We start from the raw sequence: 21,656 nt of genomic DNA, 5'->3' as shown, positions 1-21,656 counted from the left end.
ACCAAAATAAAATAGCACTGGTTAGGAATCTTTCAAAATTGAAAGTGCAAGGTAGTCACAGTAATTAGAGAGTAATGACCAGCCAATGGTGTTCTTTGACTTATAAAGAGAATAGAGACACCACTTCAAACACAATTTCCAAATGGTAAAAATTTCATAATTAAAATTTTATATTGAAAAATAGCATTAACCATACAAAATATCTAGTAATTCAAGAAATTCTAAGTATCTCTGTATAGTCCAGTGTTTAGACAGTGCAGTGATAACTTGAGAGAGACATATCTGCTCTAGAACGTGAATGAACACCCACTTAGAAAAGATACATATACCATAATGGACACACATCTGCCAACCAAAAAAGTGCAGTTTGACACACTGATCTACAAAATCAGCCTGAGTCTTGAGGATACTGGACTAGTATACTACTAAACTAAAAGCCACACAAATATTACAAACTTTTCTTTACGAAGAGTCAAGATACCTCCACTTGCATTCACAGACAGACCCAGTATCAGATTAATTCTGTGACTGAGCACTAGCCCTATTTCTCCTTCCTTCGCCATTAAAGCCATCTTCATCATCCACACTGCAAAACTAATCCCATGTGCAATATCCAATCCGTAGACTTAGCTATGGTTCAGGAAGGAAGGGGGAAAAGAGAGGAAAATATCTCTGTCAGTTAGTTTGTCTTACGAGAATTTTTATCATCCATTCTCCTTGACCTTTTAGAATCGAGTCATTGAAAAGAGGTAGTTCGCAAGCAAGCGGCCACTACCATTCATACAGAGAAGAAAAGGCTGAAATTCTCTCACCTTTAAACCTCGCAATGAGCAAGGTCCAAGTAAATTCTCAAGAGGCCTCTGCCAGCCTTTCTGGGCTTTATGTCCTTACGCCTCCATTTAAAATTCACTTGTTGCCTATCATCTTGAGTCGAGAACAGACATTCTTTCATAAAGGTAGCATTCAGGGCAGGGTCATATATGTGCTTTACAAGTATTTTGATTCTTGACTTCATAAAGTATGCAGATGACAGTGTACACTTTGCACTCTTAACCAGAAGTTTGTTTCCTTATGATAAAACAGATAAGCCTTTTATTATATAGCTCCTGAACTTTTCACACAGTTAGGCTAACGTATGAGATATTGCCCTATCTTGTAAGAGACTATTCCATGTTAGTTCCCACCCACCCACCCACCCCCAATTCTACTCAGCAACAACTTTAATGAGCCATATATGAAAACTAGTCTTAAGTAATACGCACACACTAACCAGTACCCTCATTAAAACTTCAAGGATCTAAATTTCTACTAAATGTAACCTTGTTTTTTCCATCAACCATAAGAGATCTAGTCTCTCTCACTTGAGAACATTCTTCATAAACAGTCTTAAAAAAAAAAATAGGAAACCAGAGAAAATGGCCAAAGTAGATTATAAATGTGCATTTTCAACAGCATTAATCAGCAAAACATTTAAAAATGCAATGCTAAGTTGTTTTCTTGTAAGTCTGCACATTATTTGAATTTTCCATTTATCAATTCAAATCAGAGAAAACCAAGAAAAATCCGTAGATAATTAACACTGCTAGTTAACTCACCTAAACACCTTTACATTAAATCCACTTGGAGCTCCTTAACTTCTAAATGTTGTACGGAATTTCAGAAATGTAAGAGGTTAAGTGATATTAATTTGTGGTCAAGCTATTTATGATTAAATCACAGATTTGCCTTACAAAGTATGGTTCAATTTTGCAATGATCATATCACATTTCCCTTCAAGTCAAAGAAAAGTGTTCAAACTGTAATTAAACTAGCGGTGTTTTCATTTAAAAAACATTCTCTCCTGACACTTTGAAAAGAAACTGAACTGTGTTTTCCCCCTAATTGGTTTACCTTTAAATAGATGGCTTATTTTATTCTGGTGATTTCCAAATTTCTACCAAAACTAAGTATCAGTCAGTGGCCTGTTTTTAACTTCACTCTTAGAGTAAGCTTATACCCAAGAAATATTTGCTTTATCTAAACAAAAAGCTAAATAAGTACATTTGTTTTAAAATAAACACAGAGACTATGATGTTGTCATCCATTCTGCCAAATACTGTCAAACAACTGCATTCTGTGTAATCAACTCCATTTCAAAAACAAACTAGCCACCACACCATATGGTGACTGCTAGGTCTTAGAATCTACATGATTCTACACAGAATAACCTAAAAAGAAAAGCTTACTATATATTAGGACATTCTCCCACTCACTAAAGTTGTCCTAAAGAGACCATAGGTAGGCATAAATTTAAATGGGAAAAGTGTAAATTTCCACTTGCTGTGTACATAATAAGCTCTCTACAACCCCCACCCCCTTAAGTGTCATTATCTGTTTGGAATAGAGAAGCAAACACTTACGTATACCTTTTCAGAAACAATTTGTATTTAAAATTGGGATTTGTTCTTTTATGCCCTTTATAGCAACTATATTCCATGGTCTCAAATCCCTTAATGATAAGGAGATTCATCTCCAAAATTCACTAACCTTTTTTTCCCCCCTCTAGGACAACTTCATTCATAATTCTCTTCTTTCTTTTTGAGAGATTTATACCATCAGCAATCTTAGAGTTATTCTCCTGAATTAATATTTCCTGTATAATCTGAATAAATTCATTTGAATTTCTAAACATCCACTTAAGCGCGCACTCAAGAGAAATGTTTTCTTTTAGTTGACACTAAGAGCTCAGTTCAAGACTTTGACAAATTCCGCAGTTCAGACATATTGTTCCCCAAATAGAAGTTTATCATTAGGATACAAAACACATTAGCACATAAATAACTATGTCCCCAAGTTACATTTAAAAACAAACTGGGCACCACCAGATGCAGCCTCTTCAAGGAAAACTTACCGCAAAGCCAGAAAGCGTGTATCAACACCTCACCTTCAAGCATTCTTTGCTTTTACTGACTTCCATAAACATTTGTCACTTTGGATGAAACTTTATCAAAAGTATTTTAAAAATCTAGTAAGATCCACGTGTTGAAAAATCACCCAGTGCTAAAAAGCTGCATTGGAAGATTTCTGCTACATTAGTAAAGCTACGAGAGTACTTAAGTGGAGGGAAGTCAAACGCCAGGTGTAGCACATCTAAAAAGTTGACCCAGCTGTGGAAGACCCTGCAAACGCCACCTAGTTTTGTTACTTATTATTGTTTCTGTTGTTCAGGTTGTAAAATACTGTGGGAGACGAGGAGAATACGTGTCTACTTTCCTACTAGGTCTGAAGTTAGAGCACTTTTCTAGGCTATCTTTGCTTTAGTACCCAGTTCTGGGATTCCCTCCACTTTGGGGCGAATCCCAAGCGTTTCGAGTCTTCCCGAGAGGCGAGAGGCGAGCGAGAAGAGCTTGCCAGCGCTTACCTGTTCCCTCGGTATGCAGGGTAGGGAGGTCCTCCGATGAGACTTGCTGCTGCAGCCGGACATCTCGGCGGACACCACGGAACTGGACCGCCTCCTCCTCTTAAATACTGGGATATCTTCCCTGGTCCCAGCAATCAGCTGGGACCCGAAATGCTCCCTCGGAGCCGCCCCCGCGGGCTGCGGCAAGATTTGCTCCACGTACCTGGCCAGGAGGAGCCCCAGCACGCCGGCCAAGTACGCCAGGTAAGGTCTCCAGGCGACCTTGAACCTCTCTAAGGAAATGAGGGACACGGTCCTGACCGCGCTAGTCAAGGCGATCATGAGGACGCCCAGCCTCAGCCTCAGCACCAGCCATGTCGCGGCGGCCAAGCAGCTGAGCACCACCCCCGCGGCCGGGAGCGAGAGTAAGTGATCCTCCCCGACGCCCAGCCCAATCTGGACGAGCGCTTCCCCCCCGCAGCAGGCTGCCAGCAGTGAGACGGCCAGAGGCAGGCGCACCCCGGCGCGCAGGAGGTACAAGCCCATCCAGAAGAAGGCACACAGGAGACTGAAGAGCAGCGCCGAGGGCTGCAGCCAGGGGCTGAGCGGCGCGCCGCCCCCGGGAGCACCTCCCCGAAGCCCGGGGAAGACGCCCCCTTCTGCTCCCAGGGCCGCTTCCTCCGCCGCCGCAGCCGCCACCTCCTTACTCTGCTCCGGGTCCCTTCCGATCTCCCCGCGCACCAGCCTCACCAGCAGGGCCAGCAGAAAGGACAGGGAGCCGGCGCACAGCGCTGAGGAAAGTTTCCGGGAGCGCCGGAGCGGCTGCAGCACCAGGTCTCTCCAGCGGCCGCGGCTGCCGGAGTCCCGCGGCGGTGCGGCGCCGGGGCGAGCGGGGTAGTCCCGGCCTGCGGCGGGGGCTGGATGCACCCCACCGTGGCCTGGCTTGTCTCGGACCCGGGCGGCTTCGCGGGGTACTGCCATTGTGTGCCCTCCTCACGGAATCCCCAAGGTCCCCCCGACGCCCCCACCCCGACACACACACATGCACGCACGCACCCTCTCCCTAATCCCACCCTCGGAATCCTTCCTTCTCCCCGGGCCCCCGAGCCCCACTACAAGTTTCAGCTTCCCAGTAAACTCCTGGGGAATCCTGGATGCTCCAAAGAGACGCCTTCAAGTTAAAAGCTAGCACAGACACAAACGATCAGACTTCCTCCTTTTCTCTCTTTGGAAAACTCTTAAAAATTGTGCTCCACCCCCACCCCCGATTTCTATCCTCCGGAGTCTCTTCCTACTTCAGGATTTTAAAAATTGCCCCACGCGCCCCGCGCACGGGGGCTGCAGCTGCTGGAGGAGCCGGAGGCGCGGGGCGAGCTCGGGGCCATCTCGTGCGGCGCTCGGCGTTGCGCTGCAGCGCGCCGGGCCCGCGGTGTCTGGAGGTGCCCCTTTTCTTCCTTCCTGCAGCTCTTTCTCTATCACTCTTTCTTTCTCCTCGGCCGATCCTCCCCGGCACGGCCCCAGGAAGCGAACCGCCATTCCCCGGGGCAGAAAGCAAAGCCTCCCCTGCGTCTGTCGGTCCAGTCCATGGCAAAGGGTGGCAAAAAAAAAAATGGAAAGGGGGCTGAGAAATAACCAAGAAGTTGCTAAGTCCCGTCGGAAAGAGACACAGTCCGAGAGGCTAGCGGCAGCGGCAAGAAGGGAGGGAGGGAGAGCGAGCGAGCGAGCTGGAGAGGAAGGGAGGGTGAGAGGAAGGGAGGGTGAGAAGGGAGAACGAGATTTACTCCTTTTTTTTTTTTCTCCCCTTCTTTTTGGTGCGATGTAGGTGGTGATTTGCAGTTTTGCAAAAGGGAAACGAGTTTAAACGACTGGTTAAAACTGTATTTAAAAAGCGGGCAACTGGAGTGATCAGCGACTCAGCTTGCTTGCTTGCTTGCTTGCTTTCTTTAAGGCAACTCCCTAGGAAAGCTTTCCCAGCCGAGTTCCCGCCTCCTCCCCCGGAGGAGGCGCTGCTTTCAGCGCTTTGCGGCATTCTCCTGAGCGGGTCCCGCACGCACTTGAGCACGTTGGAGAAAGGGTTGCTGAGGCTGGTCTACCACCGCCCAGCTTACTGAAGCCAGGGGTTGCGGGTTTCTGCGGCTGGCCCTCAGGCCGAGCTTCCTTGGACGTTAGGAAAAATGGATTGTCCTTGCCTACTTGTCAGGCAGTGGAAACTAACATGCTACCTCCTGATGACAAGCCACATCTACTGTCAGTGATTCAAAGATGCTTCTTAGTTCTCAAGTCAGTTACAACAGCAAACCAATTTCAGGTGGCATCGTAATGCCCTGGCTGCTCCTGCTGGAAGGTCTGTTTTAAACAGAACCCAAGCCTTTCCTATTATTCCAAATGATGGGAAATCTCAAAAAGTTACCAAGACAGTACCAGCATTATTATTTTTCAATTTTTTCTAATGTTTATTTATTCTTGAGAGAGAGAGAGACAGAACGTGGGCAGGGGAGAGGCATAGAGAGAGGGAGACAGAATCCGAAGCAGGCTCCAGGCTCTGAGCTGTCAGCACAGAGCCCAATGTGGGGCTCGAACCCATGAACCGTGAGAGCATGACCTGACCCAAAGTCGGAGGCTTAACCCATTGAGCCACCCAGGCACCCCATAACAGCATTATTAAATTGGGAAATAAGAGTTGGGGGCGGGATTTTTTTGTTAGTTTTTTTTTTCCAAATTGTTATTTGAAAAATCCAGGGTATGAGAGTATTAGGCAACAGCTGTTGATGGTGGGTGGTAAATACATGGAGATTAAGTGACCCCAGCCTCAAGAAGGTTTACCAAATTAAGAAGCCTAAAAGGAATTAAAAGAAATCTCAAGGGAGAAGTGAGGCCAGGTAGGTTGACAGCAGAAGAGCTCTGAGAAGCCTCACTATGGTTGTGAAATAGTATGTCTACCATAAAGAATGCTTGTGAGAAAAAATCAGGACCCTCGTTATGAATGTTTACAGGATGCATGCTTCATATACTGTAGGAATGTAGTCTTTGAGAAACTAAAGAAAAAATTTAAAACTAACTTTTTAGGCAGATTATGAAAAATCATTCAATATCCACCCAGTGGGCCTTTAAAATCCATCAGTGTTGGGAGCTAGTTCCTTTTTACATTTAGAACATAAGAATATGATCGTCCACTCTTGTTCGTGTTGAATATGGCTACCTTAGATGTCATTTGCCTTCACTAATATTAATAATAATCCAATTTTGTCTTAATTATCTTGACATTCCAGGTTAAAGTGTGTTGTTAGCCTGGAGTATTTGGATAATTGGTTCAATATGCCACTGTATTTTGTGTGCAGAGATGAAGTAATATAAAGAAAAGCCAAAGGAGATACTTGAGATAAAATTAATTCATAGAGGTAGGGGGGAGAAGATGGCTGAAGTCTTAAACTTAGCTTTACGGGAAACAGCCTGCTCTCCTTAGAGGCAGGTATTAATATTAATTTATGATATAAATGGATACGAGGAGCTATGATGATACAACTCTCCATCAGATGTCCAGAACTATACTATCACGTGGAGAACAAGTTGGGCAGTTAGTCAATGGCAGTGGGCACCATCTGTTTGATAATTAAGGAAACAGAAGCAGCAATGTCTTTGCCAAAGACAAATGAGCCCCCTAGCATGCACACATACTTTTCTGAGTTTCCTTTTTAGATATATGATTCATATGCCAGAGCCTACCTGGAACACTTCAGAGTAAAAAACCTTGAATGGAAAATCATGCTAATATCCAATGGTGATCAGAAACAGCATATTAAAATGAAAAATATGGCATGTATCAAGGTTAGAAAGAAAGGCATAGTGAGGGGAATTTTAGAATATTTCACTTTTCTCTCTTTCCCACCCCCACAATTATCTCAGTTCTTTAGAAAATAATCATCATCATAAAAATTGAATTTATGAGAGATAGAATGTCGACATTTTAAGAAACTGTAATAGAAAAAATAAGAATGACATTTGTTAATGCACCAACACAAAAATACTAGATCTAAATGTTAAACTGACATCCTTGAGGTATTCCATGGTATTACAGAGGCAATGTCCTGGCATCTGGGCTTCTCCCCATTCTCAACGAAAATCACACCCAGAAAGTTATTTGTCCCACCCAGGGGAAATAAGGTGGATTCCCTCACCCCTTTACCTTCATTATCATCCCAAACCTGGAAGCAGATGAATGAAAATAACAAATACTCTTACTAGAGAGATGCAGAAAGCTACAACACTATACTGAAAAAGTGACAAACTTTGGGCAGAATATATTAAGTGAAGTGAGACCCAGTACATAAAGTGGACACTGAATAATCACCCAGATATAAAACTGCCTATTTTCTACAGATAGCGATGAATCCCAATTCAGAACGTGACAACACAGCCAAAGGATAAGAAAAAGGCACCCACGGGAAAGTAGAGTATGGAAAATGGAAAGGAAAAATCCATTTGGTAAAGCTCTCCACTTAGCTAAATCTAGCAACCGTGTTTTCATTAGTGCTTTGTGAAGAGGATCTAGAAATCAGCCCGGTTGCATATCATTTGCCAAATATAGTTATGCTTAAGGGAATTCTGTTAAATTTTAAAAGTTTATACTCTATAGCAGGGGTTTATTCATTCCCTACTACCTCCCTGACCTCCCTGACCTATATATATGCATATATATCAAATGGGTATCTAAAATACAATGCATCCAAAACAAAATTCCTGACTTCCAACTCCCTCCCTGCCATCCTCCACCAATCCCCACCACCCCAAACTATTTCTCCCCCAGTCCTCCTATCATAGGAAAAAGCTTAAGCACCTGAGCGAAAAGCCTTGAGCCTAACTGCTCAGGTCCCAAAAGAGGGCACTGCCCTCAATTCCTTCTTTTATTTACCTTATTTTACTTCCAATCTATTAGCAAGTCCTTTTGATTCTACATCTAAAATAGATCCTGAGTCCATCAACTTTTCACCCTCCCTCTTACAATAACCAACCAAAGACCCATCATCATCCCTGGCCAGGACATTGCAATAACTTTCTCACTGGTCTTGCTCTCCTACCATTTTCCACACAGTAGTCAGAATGAGAGTTTTAAAATGCAAGTCAGATGATGTCACTCCCTGCTTAAAACCATCCAGAGGCTTTCCACTGAACTTGCAGTTCTCATGGCCACCTACAGGGACCTTCATGATCTTTGCAAACCACTCTCTGTGACCTGCCCTATTCCAATTCTCCTACTTCACTAGTGCCACACTGTCCATCGGAACATTCTTCAGTGATGCAGATATACTCTGCACTGTCAAGTATGGTGGCAACTAGTCACATATGGCTGTTGAGAACTTGAAACATAGTGCCACCGAGGAACTGAGTTTTTATATTTTATTTTAATTAATTTAAAATTCAATAGTCTCGGGGAGCCTGGGTGGCTCACTCAGTTAAGCATCTAACTTCACCTCAGGTCATGATCTCACAGTTCGTGAGCTCGAGCCCCGCGTCAGGTTCTGTGCTGACAGCTCAGGGCCTGGAGCCTGCTTTGGATTCTGTGTCTGCCTCTCTCTCTGCTCCTCCCCCACTCATGCTCTATCTCTCTCAAAAATAAATAAACATTAAAAGAAATTATATTTAAAAAATGTAATAGCCTCACCTGAATAGTGGTTTCTGATGGGTTCGTCTCCTGCTCCTCAAGCCGTCTTTCCATTCTTTAGCAGGTCAAATTGAAAATCTTGCTCATGGGGCGCCTGGGTGGCGCAGTCGGTTAAGCGTCCGACTTCAGCCAGGTCACGATCTCGCGGTCCGGGAGTTCGAGCCCCGCGTCAGGCTCTGGGCTGATGGCTCAGAGCCTGGAGCCCGTTTCGATTCTGTGTCTCCCTCTCTCTCTGCCCCTTCCCCGTTCATGCTCTGTCTCTCTCTGTCCCAAAAATAAATAAACGTTGAAAAAAAAAATTTAAAAAAAAAAAAAAGAAAATCTTGCTCATGACCTTAGTATTTACAGAACTTCACACAGCTGCCTCCTTCTGCTCCATCAGTTCTCGTCTGAAATGTTACCTTCTTTAATTTTTTTTAATGTTTATTTATTTCTGAGACAGAGACAGAGCATGAGTGGGGGAGGGGCAGAGAGAGAGGGACACAGAATCCGAAGCAGGCTCCAGGCTGAGTTGTCAGCACAGAGCCCAACGCGGGGCTCGAGCTCACAGACCGCGAGAGATCATGACCTGAGCCGAAGTCGGAAGCTCAACCGACTGAGCCACCCAGGCGCCCCTGAAATGTTACCTTTTTAGAAAAGCTTTTTCCCAAACATGAAAAAGTCTTGGGTCTCCTTGTGCACACACACATTTTTTTCATTTATTACCACACTACCCTGTTGCAGTCTATTTATAGCACTTAGCTATAGTCTTGCTCATTTATTTGTTATCTTGTTTATCCTACATCTCCTTTCACTAGGGTGTAAGTGCCCTGTGAACAAAGGCCATGGACATCTTTGGCTTGTTTGCTGGGTAGTACCGATGACCCTAATAGTGCTCGGAACATGGTAGCAGTTCTGTGCATACTTGCTGAATAAATACTTGATGAATGAAGAAAGTCAACAAATAATAGATGCACAAATAAAAGAAACAGGTATCTCTGTCAAAGTCTAAGTTAAAGACAATCTTCATATGTTTATACAACTAATTGCTCAAGTGGACAGATCCCTCAAAATCTTGCCTGGAAGATTCTGCTCCCCAGAATGGACTGATAAGCAGAATCATGGAGCATCACTTTTTTAATAGAAAGTTGCTTTTAAAAAAATCACTGTTTTGAAATCTCCGTATGGATTCTCAGATGAAATGTCCATAAGCCACAGCCGTTTTCTTGTGGGCCCAGCAGAAAAAAAAATCAGTTTAACCATATGCATCTGGGTAGCAAGTCAGCTGAGAAAGGAGGATTAGGAGATGTCTAAATAAAAATTACTAAAGAGTCATAACTCTCACATCATGATCTGTGACATAGTTTCCAGCTATTCCAATTAACAACACTACTTTAGGAGTTGAATTTAAATTTAAACCATTAAATCGATGGGCGCCCGGGTGGCTCAGTCGATTAAGGGTCTGACTTCAGCTCAGGTGATGATCTCACAGTTTGTGGGTTCAAGCCCCACGTCGGGCTCTGTGCTGACGGCTAAGAGTCTGGAGCCTGTTTCAGATTCTGTGTTTCCCTCTCTCTCGCTGCCCCTCCCCCACTCATGCTCTGTCTCTCAAAAATAAATGAATGTTAAAATTTTTTTTTTAATTTAAAATATTAAACATTTTGCCAAGATAGACCATACTAATACTCATTGCTCCACATCCAGTCAGAGGAAAACACTTAGAAAACTTGTATTTTTAAGTGCAAACATCCCACTCTTTCTGTAGAGTGCTGCCCCCGTTTAATTTCCAAAGAATTTAAGTAACAGCTTTCGAAATACAATTGTGAACTTGCATAGAAACACTAAAGGAAAAAGCAAGGTGTGAGGACTGATGGTGACCCATGCAAAAGTTTTTAACAAAGCGTCAGACTGTCTGCAGCACAAACCACCAGGACAGTTACTTTACCCTCCGTGCCCTCTGTATCCACGTTGTCTGACACACAGCTGGCATTCCTACAACACGTTTGGATGTTGTTTAACTGCTGGCTCCACCTTTTATAAACAAACTGTCAAGGAAATCAGAGTGCTTTAGGTACAGGGGTTCCCAACCTTGTTCACTTTGTGGCACATGCAGAAAATGATAATATTTATTGTCACATCGGATTTAAAGGACAAAGCCCTTTGCAGACAAAGGTTTCAGGCACAGGGCCTGAGGAGATCATAATCTCAGGCACACCTCTAACTAGTGGCACTTTATCTGGGAATTTTTGAAACAGTTAATATTTGATTCACTAATAAAATATAAAGCCGCCTTCTGAAGGCTGTTAAAATAAACATGGGGTGAATCCCAAGGTCTCAGTAGCTTGCAGACTACCATGTTCACATTTCTTAGCCCTTCCTTCCAGCCACTTCCCCATAAATTCCCTCAGTTGGTCTCCAACTCAAATGCATGATTTTTATCTAGTTTTCAAATTTGGAAATGAGACATACTCGGTATGATTTGTAGGATGGACATGATCATGGCCAGGCCTAGAATCCAAATCTTCCCTACCATATGTTGATGTGTTCTCCATCACATCAGTTATTCTCATTGATCATATTAGTAACTCATTAGTAACACCAGTAATTTCAGTAACTCCTCTACAACTGCAACTCTTCAAAGTGAATCATTATGTAATGATACGAGTGTGTGTGTGTGTGTGTGTGTGTGTGTGTATAGTTAGTCTCCTAAATAATGATAAATGATAAAATGTGTGTAGTCCACATGCTTTTCACTTAAGAGTCTCATATACGTACATATCTAAAGGTGATGTTCTGTATAGAAGTGAAGACTTAAGGCTTTCCTCGACACCCTTAATGTCTCAACCTCAGAGGACGAGACTATTAAGAAGGAAGGAAATCACAGGCCATGATAGCAGAGCACATAGTACCTGAGTCAAATAAAAGAGCTGTGAATGCATTTATTGTACATCTATTTTCATACAAATAGCAAAATACTATAAATAGTATGAGTAGTGAGAGCTTTAAAAATGCTCATATTACTGTTTTAAAGAGGCTTTATGTTTTTTTGTGAGTTTGCTTTTGTTTTAAGCAGAGTCCATGTCAGCATGTAGCCCAGTTCAGGGTCTGAACTCACGATCCCAAGATCAAGACCTGAGCTGAAATCAAGAGTCAGATGCTTAACCGACTGAGCCACCCAGGCGCCCCCTAAAGAGTTTTTTTTTTTTTAAATAAATTGTTCCACTTCTCTGCTTTAGTGCGATCAGCATGACAGGTTTAATTGAATTTTTCTGTGATGATTCAAACTTGTCTAGTGTCTCAGACTCATCATTATGAATAGTAATTTTCAATTGTGTCTGCAGAAGTAAATGGTAGTAAGAGGATAGGGGTTGGACTGAATGTGAACTAATCTCTGAGCAGTAATAATTACTTTATTTTTTTTTAATTTTTTTTTCAACGTTTATTTATTTTTGGGACAGAGAGAGACAGAGCATGAACGGGGGAGGGGCAGAGAGAGAGGGAGACACAGAATCGGAAACAGGCTCCAGGCTCCGAGCCATCAGCCCAGAGCCTGACGCGGGGCTCGAACTCACAGACCGCGAGATCGTGACCTGGCTGAAGTCGGACGCTTAACCGACTGCGCCACCCAGGGGCCCAATAATTACTTTAAAAATAACCCTCATCTCAAAATATATGCAATATGTTAACAACAGCCTGGGAGTAATAAAGATTCACTCTTATGCCTTGTTTTTTGAGACCATTCATTTTAATTTTCAAATCCAAACAACAGATCTCTTCCACTGGACTCTGGACAGAGCCATACAATAAATCACAGAAACTAAATATTTTGATGTTGAGGCAAAGGTGAACAGAGAACACGTAATAGGGGAAGAGTTACCCCGATTTTCTGTAACACCATCTTCATGAATGAATGACATTCCATATTTATGTAGGTGCAGTAAAGAGCCTCTCTATCCAAAGAAGACATCAAGTACTTTTATAAAGAGGAACACATTTTACTAAAATTTAAAAGGAATATGTAATAACATGAAAAAAAAATCTACTTTGGGGGAGAAGTAGAAGAAAAAAATACAGTGTCCACCAAATAAAGTACTGATAGATTGTCCAGGACTGAGCTCTTACTGACTCCCTGAGCAAATACCTCAGTTCTACAGCTGATACTGATATGCAGTCCACTTTAAAATGTTCGAATTTAAGGATCATTTGTGTTTTCAATTAGAGCATATTTATAGAGAAAAATTTGATGGTTACTTGATAGAAAAAATATGTAAGTATAGCCTATTTATTTTGATACTCCAATACCACTGAATTTTAAAGTTAGTTTTACTTTACCCTCAGAAGTTATAATAGCACCCAAACTATTACTTTTTGTGCATGTCATAAAAAGATGCCAGGAAAAAAATTATGCATAGCTCAGAAACATCTTTGGTCTATAAATGTAATCCTCTTTTATAAATGAAATCCACCAGTGTTCCTAAAGGCTAATAAAATGTTTTGAGCCTCCTTATCATTTTGCAGGAAATCATAATTAGCCAAATGTCTATACATATTATATCTCAGTAAAACAAAGGCAGGGAGAAACCTTCTCTAACACTGAAATAAAATTTGCCTCTTCTCAAATATATTTCCCAATTCTGCTTTTGGGGAAATACAAAATAAGACTTTGTTAGTTTCCATACATAGCAGCCAGCATTCAAAATATTTGAAATCTTATGAAGCTTTATTTTCCCCAATAGATAGAGTGCCTGGGTGGCTCAGTTGTTTAAGCATCCAACTCCTGATTTCGGCTCAGGTCATGATGAGTTGGAGCCCTGTGTCAGGCTCTGTGCTGACACATGGAGCCTACTTGGGATTCTCTCTCCCTCTCTCTCTGCTCCTACCCCACTTGTACTCTCGCTCTCTCTCTCAAAAATAGATAAATAAACATTAGAGAGAGAGAAAGACAGAGAGAGAGAGAGATTCCCAGTTTGTAGAACAGTTTATTGAGCAACATGGATTTTGGCCCTTCAGTATCTTTTGTACCTTTATACCTGCTTATCAGCAGCATTCTGGAATGCTCTAAGTCTGGTTTTGCGCTACAGAAGAGAAGAAAACTGTTGTATTACTTCCCATGATCATGGATGCATGTTTATATTAATGTAATTTAAAAATATGTTAACTGTGTTTTCCAGGTACATTCATGTTGTTTTTGCTCATAGTTCATTTAAACTACCAGAATTTTAAAAGTAGACTGTAGCAAGAAATAGCCCTCTCATTACGTGTTATTATTCTTTCATTGTGCACTTTACTCAAAAACAAGGATCCCCTAGGTAAAGCAGCATTCCTAGTAAGGTGTGTTTAGAGCTTAACAAATGTATTTTTCAGAATACCAATCACTCAGTAATTAAAAGCAACAAACTACTGATCCACACAAAAACTTAGATAAATTTCCAGACACTTAAGCTGAATGAAAAAAGCCAACCCCCAATGTTGTATATTGTATGACCCTGTTTACATAACATTCTTGAAATTTAAACAAGTATAGAAATGGAGAACAGATTAATGGTTGGCAGAGGTTGGGAGCCAGGTGCAGGGACTGAGTGGTTAGGAAATATGTGTGGCTACAAAAGGTCACCTGGAGGGATCCTGGTGTTGCTGAATCTGTTTTGTATCTTGACTATATCAATGCCAATGTCCTGCTTGTGATATTGTACTATCGTTTTTCAAGATGTTATCACTGAGGGAAACTGAGTAAAGGGTATGTGAATTTGTTAATTATTTCTCACAACTACATGTAAATCTATAATATAAAAAGAAAACAAATTATATTTTGCATTATCTGTGATACTGCTAAAAAGAGAATTGCTATTACTTCTGCCTATGCTTAGGCAGATCATTTTTAAAAAATGTACTGGTTTTCTCTGTACTAGTCACAATTGAAATTCTTTTGATATTTGGTTAATTCTGTTATAAAATAATTGCTGGATATCATGTAAAGCAAAATAAATGTATGACTAAAGAATATGAAAAATATAAAAATTTAGTCTTTGGCTCTCATAGAGCAGTTTATCCTGAAAAGAAATACTTACAAGTACAGGCTTCCCCTGCAATCTGAAAGTAGAGTGTATCTATGTAAAGTTTTGTAAGCCCAAGTGGAGTCAAGCGAAGAAGCAATTACCATTAATCCATTGGGAAATTTTTGAGCATTCCCAGACCCCCAAAATAACCTCTCTGAGGCTTTGCTGATACTTTAAGACACATCTTGTTAACGGGTGCACAAATAAATCGAGATAAAGCACAAATGCCTACAGACACAGGTCAAAGTCATGGTGGCTTAATGCTGAGATGCTCAGCGTAGTTCTCAGGAAGAAGCTTGTTGGTACCACTCGCTGTTCAGAGTGTGCATGGCTTCTGTAACAGCTCGGCTCGCTGTCAAACACATGCTGAATGTTATTTGCACTTTTTGCCTCTTTTCATAAACGTCAAAATCCTCTTCGATTTCTTTCAGTTAGCAAAAACAGGTACCAATGTAGGTCTTTTGTAAAAGAAAAGTGGTATAGCATGAACTTTGGGGGAACTTCATTTAAATATAGTTTTAGTCTATGCTTTTAAAGACGATTTATTAACATTGTTCACATGAAATGGGAGGAGAGAATGATAGCATCCTAACTGCTATAAACGAGGATAATTCATAATAAATATAAACAGAGACACAGATATTTCGGGTCCTTGGCTAAGGTACCCCACAATTCAGTCTGGATTCCTGATCTGTTGATACCATGATCCAGCAATTATATATTTTGTACCTTTAAGTAAATGTAGCTAAAGAATACTGGCATTTGACCAGTTATCCTTACATTTACATGTTATTTTTATTTGTAGCTGCATTGGATCCTACAGAATCTAGGGCTATTTATTATACTGTTATACTGTCTCTTATATTCTTGCCTCCCTCAAAGCATTAGCCCCCAAAGGGCAATCTCACTTATGACTATGGCATGTCTGGTTGGCTTGAACACAATAAGTATGTTAAAAGCATAGCAAAAGTGTCAAAATGCAGCATTTAAAAATAACTACCTGTAGAGACTGTAGAAAAGAAGTAATCAGTGTGCATAGGTAACTATTATGTACTCATAAAGACTTAAATACAGAAAGCAATATGCTAGTCTACTATTTCTTCCATTAATACGGAGTTCAGAAAAGAAGACATCAGGGCTTCTCAATATAATCAATATCTCACATTCAGAGGCAGAGAGGGAAGTGCCATATTAGTTAATCTGAGCTGATGTCTGACTGAAGCTGTGAGGCATTTTTTTCATTCTACAGGAACCACAGCGCTATGGTAACTTTCCACAGAAATGGCAAATTACATAGGGAGCTTAGGCTCAATGATTTTCTTTAACAAAAATCTAGAAATGGGGCATTTTGAGCTCAGTAAGAATAGTAAGTGATGCATGGGAGAAAGCAAAGTGGTTCTTCTCACATCCCAAAAAAGGGGTGACTCTGAATAAATCTCAGAATGCACAAGTTTTCTCTGATAATCACTCTCCTCTCCTTGACCTAATCTTTATACTAATTTTTGTCTTTCTTTTTTTTGTTTACCCTAGTCCATTTCTTATTAAGAATAAATTTTACATTCTTGCTCTGATTTTTGTAATCACAGTGTATTACATGTAAAGTTATAGGTGACATAGAACTAAGAGTTCAGGAAGTTACGGATGACACAGAGCTAAACGGGGTGAAGAAAAGCTTTCAGTTATTCTAAATCAACACAATTATAACTCACTATGTATCTTTTTCCATTTACTATCCCAAAGATGAGTTATTCAAAGGACTGATCCAAAGCCCAGAAAATACCTCAAATTACATTTCATCACCGTATATACTGGAGTGGCTCCTTAAATTAACCCCTATTATATAAACTTACCAGGAAAGGGGATCTATCTCTCATCTACAAATACATTTACACTCCAATAAGAAACTTACTCAAACAGGTGTTTTGTTTTGCTACTCTGTAAAATAAGATTTGGGGATAAAATTTTGAATTAATCTATCTGCATGTTCCCTATAGGAATGCTAACCATCTTCCTGAAATTTCCATGCATTTTCTTTTCTCTAGACTTTACCAAGAAGCCAATATTGCTACCCAACTGGAACCAGATTGTAGAACACAAGGATACATCCTTAACCTTATAAAAATGCCCCAGAATTTTTAATGAGCAGAAGTGGTCAGAAACTCAGTCTTACATCTCATCCAATGGATGGTTCTCCTGCAGCACAGTGCTCCATAACCCAGGGCTGGGAGCTGGCTCCGGACCACCTTGGGATGGAAGAGGGCCACCTACTGAATCACCGCCACCACATCCTGCATCTTCTTCCATCCAAGTCTTCCCTGGGCCCACCCCTGCTGAACTCCAGAGGTCTGAAGAGATCACAGCTTTAGAGCATTTCATTACAAATTTTAAATTTCCAGTCTCTGGTTTTCATATTGCATTTCAAGATCAACATCCTTATTAGTAGTAGTATATTTTTTACTTTAAAATTTTATAACACCTTTTCCACTGACAAATTCAAAGCAGGCTACTGAACCTCATTACCACACAGGCAGAAATCCTCACAGCACCTCTATGAAAGAGGTGTTAAATGAAAGGGGGGGGGGAGAGGGAGAGGGAGAGAGAGAGGTCACCATCACCTCCTCTTACAAAAGCCCAATCCTTAATAATTAATGAATGAAAAGACATCTTGAATCTAGTGGTCACTGGGAGTAATTGCCATATATTTTCTCAGCTGCCTCCAAATTAAAATGGTAATAATTTAACCAATATATTTGGGCCGACGGCTAAAATAAGTTCCCTCTTGCACCCAAGCAGTAGAGCTAAGTGGGATCTGAACAGACTACTCTCTGTTACCACTTGATTGCGGAAAACTCACACGTTGTACTCAGTAACTGAGCTCTTCAAGTCCTGCTCACTTTTACAGCTGTATTTCTCTGTCCTTATTGAAGAGGTCCTGAAAATTGGGAAGACACTGGTTATGTCTGCTCTGTTTTATTTCCTTTTCTCTGTCCCCAGGACTTCCTTATGTAAAGATTTTTGATGTCCAAATGATAACATGAAGGATAAAATAAAATAAGGGATAGATACCTTGAGTGATAAAAGATTTAGAGTCCAGCTATCAAATGCAATTAGGTACATAAATGTATAGTTCATAGCATAGCCAGTGGTTCTTTACCTCATATCTATTATCACACTCCAGTGTGACTTTTTTCTCCCATACTACCAAGCAAGCAGTTCTCAGACAACAGCGAGGCATCTACAATTCACTTCAGTTCTGACACTATCTACCCAGAGATAGTATCAGATCCCACAGGTTAAGGGGTCAGTCCTACAAGACTCCCCCATTCCCTTCCCCCCCACCAGTCTTCTGACTTTGAAGCCCTGTTTGTCACATGTGCTTCTGGTCAATCAGCTATAGATTAGCTGATTGATCCAATGACCTCCTCCTTGGGTTCTATTAATTTGCTGGAGCAGCTCACAGAACTCAGGGACACGCTTTACCTACAAGATTACGGGTCCATTAATTCGGAGCACATGGGTGGCTCAGTGGGTTAAGCGTCAGACTTCCGCTCAGGTCATGATCTCTCAGTTTGTAGGTTCGTGCCCCGTGTTGGCCTCTGTGCAGACAGCTCAGAGCCTGGAGGCTGCATTGGATTCTGTCTCCTCCTCTCTCTTTGCACCTCCCCCAACCATGCTCTGTCTCCATCTCTCTCTCAAAAAATGAATAAACATTTAAATAAATAAATAAATAAATAATAAAAGGATGTAACTCAGGAACAGCCAGATAGAAGAGATGCATAGGGCAAAGTGTGGGGAAATGGTGCAGAGCTCCCATGTTCTCTGAGTATGCCACTGTCCCTGAACTTCACACGCTCACTAACCTGGAAGCTCTCCAGTCTTTCTCCTTTTGCGTTTTTGTGGTGTCTTTATTCCATAGGCATGATTATAATCATTGGCCATTGGTGATTAATTAATTCAACCTCCAGCCCCTTTCCACTCCCTAGAGGTTGGGGATGGGGCTGAGAGTTCCAACCCTCAAAGCACCTGGTTGATTCTGCACCTATCCTTAGGTGCTTTCCAAGAGCTGTCTCATTAACATAACAAAAGAGACCTTTATCACTCTCATCACTTAGGAAATTCCAAGAGCTTTAGGAGCTCTGTGCCATAAGAACAAATATGTCTTTCTTATTATAAACCACAAGATCATAGCCCCCCTTTATAAGAAATACTTTGTAGCATAAGTGTTAACAGATGCTGTCACTTCTCTCCCATATCCCTTGGTTGTACACACCAGTGACTTCTGATTGCTGATCTCTGCCAGAGGATGTTTTCTGGTTGCAGTGAGCGCTAGTCTCGCACACTGTGGCAGGCCAGAACATGCTAGCAGGATAGAACGGAGAATGACCTCATAAGGGCACAGACAATGGGGGAGGGAAGGGTGGCGGGTCAGAGCCTTCACTGCACCTAGAACTTTGGCTGCTATCCAGGCATATTGGGCATCCCATGCCAATAGAAGAGCGGGCAAAGAGTTACTATAATGATTGACATGAGCTGATAGGGTTGTGCTGCATACTGGGAGCAGAGAGGAACATGGCTAGAACTCATGGAATTCACTGTGGAGCCTCCTGGTGCATTCCATCTCAGGAGATAATCTGACATCTTCAAGACAATGCACCGAGGACCTAGGTCTGTGTTGCCCAACCAGGTGGGAGACGTAAGCCAGGACAAGTGCTGGCTGAAAGTGAGGAGACTCTAAAACAGGTGGTGGAGGAGCACCTGGGTGGCTCAGTTGGTTAAGTGTCTGACTCTTGGTTTCAGCTCAGGTCATGCTCTCACTCACAGTTGGTGAGTTCGAGCCCCCACATCGGGCTCTGTGCTGACAGTGCTGAGCCTGCTTGGGAGTCTCTCTCCCTCTCTCTCTGCCCTTCACCTACTCTCTCTCTCTCTCTCTCTCTCTCTCTCTCTCTCTCTCTCTCAAATAAATAAATTTAAAAAAATAAAAATAAAATGGGTAATAAATGAGGTAGTTTTGTTTCGGAAATTGTGTGTGTGTGTGTGTGTGTGTGTGTGTGTGTGTGTGTGTATGTATGCGTGTGTGTGAGAGAGAGAGAGAGAGAGACTTGACGGAACTTTGTGGAATCAGTTACAAAACAGATAACTTCAGGCAGGGCCTGAGTGGATGTGGTGGTACAAGGGGTGGACTGGAGCAGACATTGGTCGTGTCCCTCTTATCAGCACTTGCCTTAAAATTGCCTACAAACCTCTTTGTGTTAACACTTGTGCCCCTCTGCCTGAGGTCTTTCTGTAGCCACAGGTCCATGCTTGATCCATACATGAAACAGGCCAAAAGTGCTGGGGAGCCAGAGTCCCTGGCAGTTGCCCCCAGTCAATGACAAATGGCAATGGATAACTTACACTCTAGCTTCCTGACATCTCAGGTGTGATAGTTGAGAGATGGTGGTGTTCTGCACACTCTCTCAGAAGCTTCCAAAGAGATGGTGCTTCAGGGGCTCATGGAAGCTAACTTGCTTTTTAATGCACCTGCTCTCCTGTCCCTTCCTCTCTTGTTTCACTCCACACCCCCCTGCCAGTGCATCCTGGGGATTACTTCCCAAAAACACTCCTTGCATTCAAATCCTTTCTCAGGGCCTGCTTATTGGGGATCCTAATCTAAAACAGTCACCTTTACCAAAATAAAATTCATTACTAATGTAACCTACCCACCTAGATAATTTGTAATTCCCAGTCTTCATATAAGGGAGGTACCTAAAACCTGTTATGATACCTACTATCAAAAAGACGAGAGATAACAAATTCTGGCAAGACTGTGGAGAAAAGGGAACTATTGTGCCCTGTTATTGGTGGTATAAGATGACCCAGACACTACAGAAAATGGCATAAAGCTTCCTCAAGAAATTAAAAATGGAACTACCCTATTATCCAGCAATACAACTCCTGGTCCTACAGCCAAAGGAAATGAAACTATTATCTTAAAGAGATCTGTATTTCCATGTTTTTTGCAACGTTTATTTTTTGGAAAAAGAAATTGCAGGTTATATCTGGCTTTTATTCACAATAGTCAAGGATGGAAACAACCTAAATGTTTATCGGCAAGATGACTAAATAAATAAAATAGGACACACACACACACACACACACACACACGAGGAGAATTTTTCCATCCTAAAAAAAGAGAAGAAAACCCCATCATGTACAACAACATGATGGATTTGGAGGGCATTATGCTAATGAAATAAGTCAGACAGAGAAAGACAAATACTGCATGGTATCACTTGTATGTGGAATCCAAAACAAAGAAAATCTGAATGCAGAAACAGAACAGTGCTTGCCAAAGGGCTAGGGTATGTGGGAAATAGGAGTAGATTGGTTAGAAGGTATAAACTTTCAGTTATAAGATGGATAAGGTTTGAAGATTTAATGTATAACATGATAACTGTAGCTGATATAATACTATATTGTATAATTAAAATTTTCCAAGAGAGTAGAGCATAAATGTTCTCACCAAAATTAATTAATTAAAATAAAATAAAATAGGGACACCTGGTGGCTCAGTCGGTTGAGCGTCCGACTTCAGCTCAGGTCA

General features: G+C 41.6%; 1 protein-coding gene across 2 annotated transcripts in view; it reads right to left on the bottom strand.

Annotated features, from left to right (window-relative positions):
• Nucleotides 1–4,360, bottom strand: part of PDE3A (phosphodiesterase 3A) — a 311,127-nt gene extending 306,767 nt beyond the window's left edge. Inside the window, exon 1 of one of the 2 annotated variants that reach the window (XM_030321890.1) lies at nt 3,401–4,360. In XM_030321890.1, coding sequence (XP_030177750.1) covers nt 3,401–4,360 — 960 coding nt within the window. The remainder of the gene's footprint in view (nt 1–3,400) is intronic. The other variant, XM_030321891.1, reaches the window with a different exon arrangement.
• Nucleotides 4,361–21,656: the final 17,296 nt, after the last annotated feature.

The sequence above is a fragment of the Lynx canadensis genome, chromosome B4, assembly GCF_007474595.2.
Source record: "Lynx canadensis isolate LIC74 chromosome B4, mLynCan4.pri.v2, whole genome shotgun sequence".
NCBI lineage: Eukaryota > Metazoa > Chordata > Mammalia > Carnivora > Felidae > Lynx > Lynx canadensis.
Note: the sequence above shows the minus strand (reverse complement) of the source record. Positions and strands in the feature narration are given on the sequence as shown.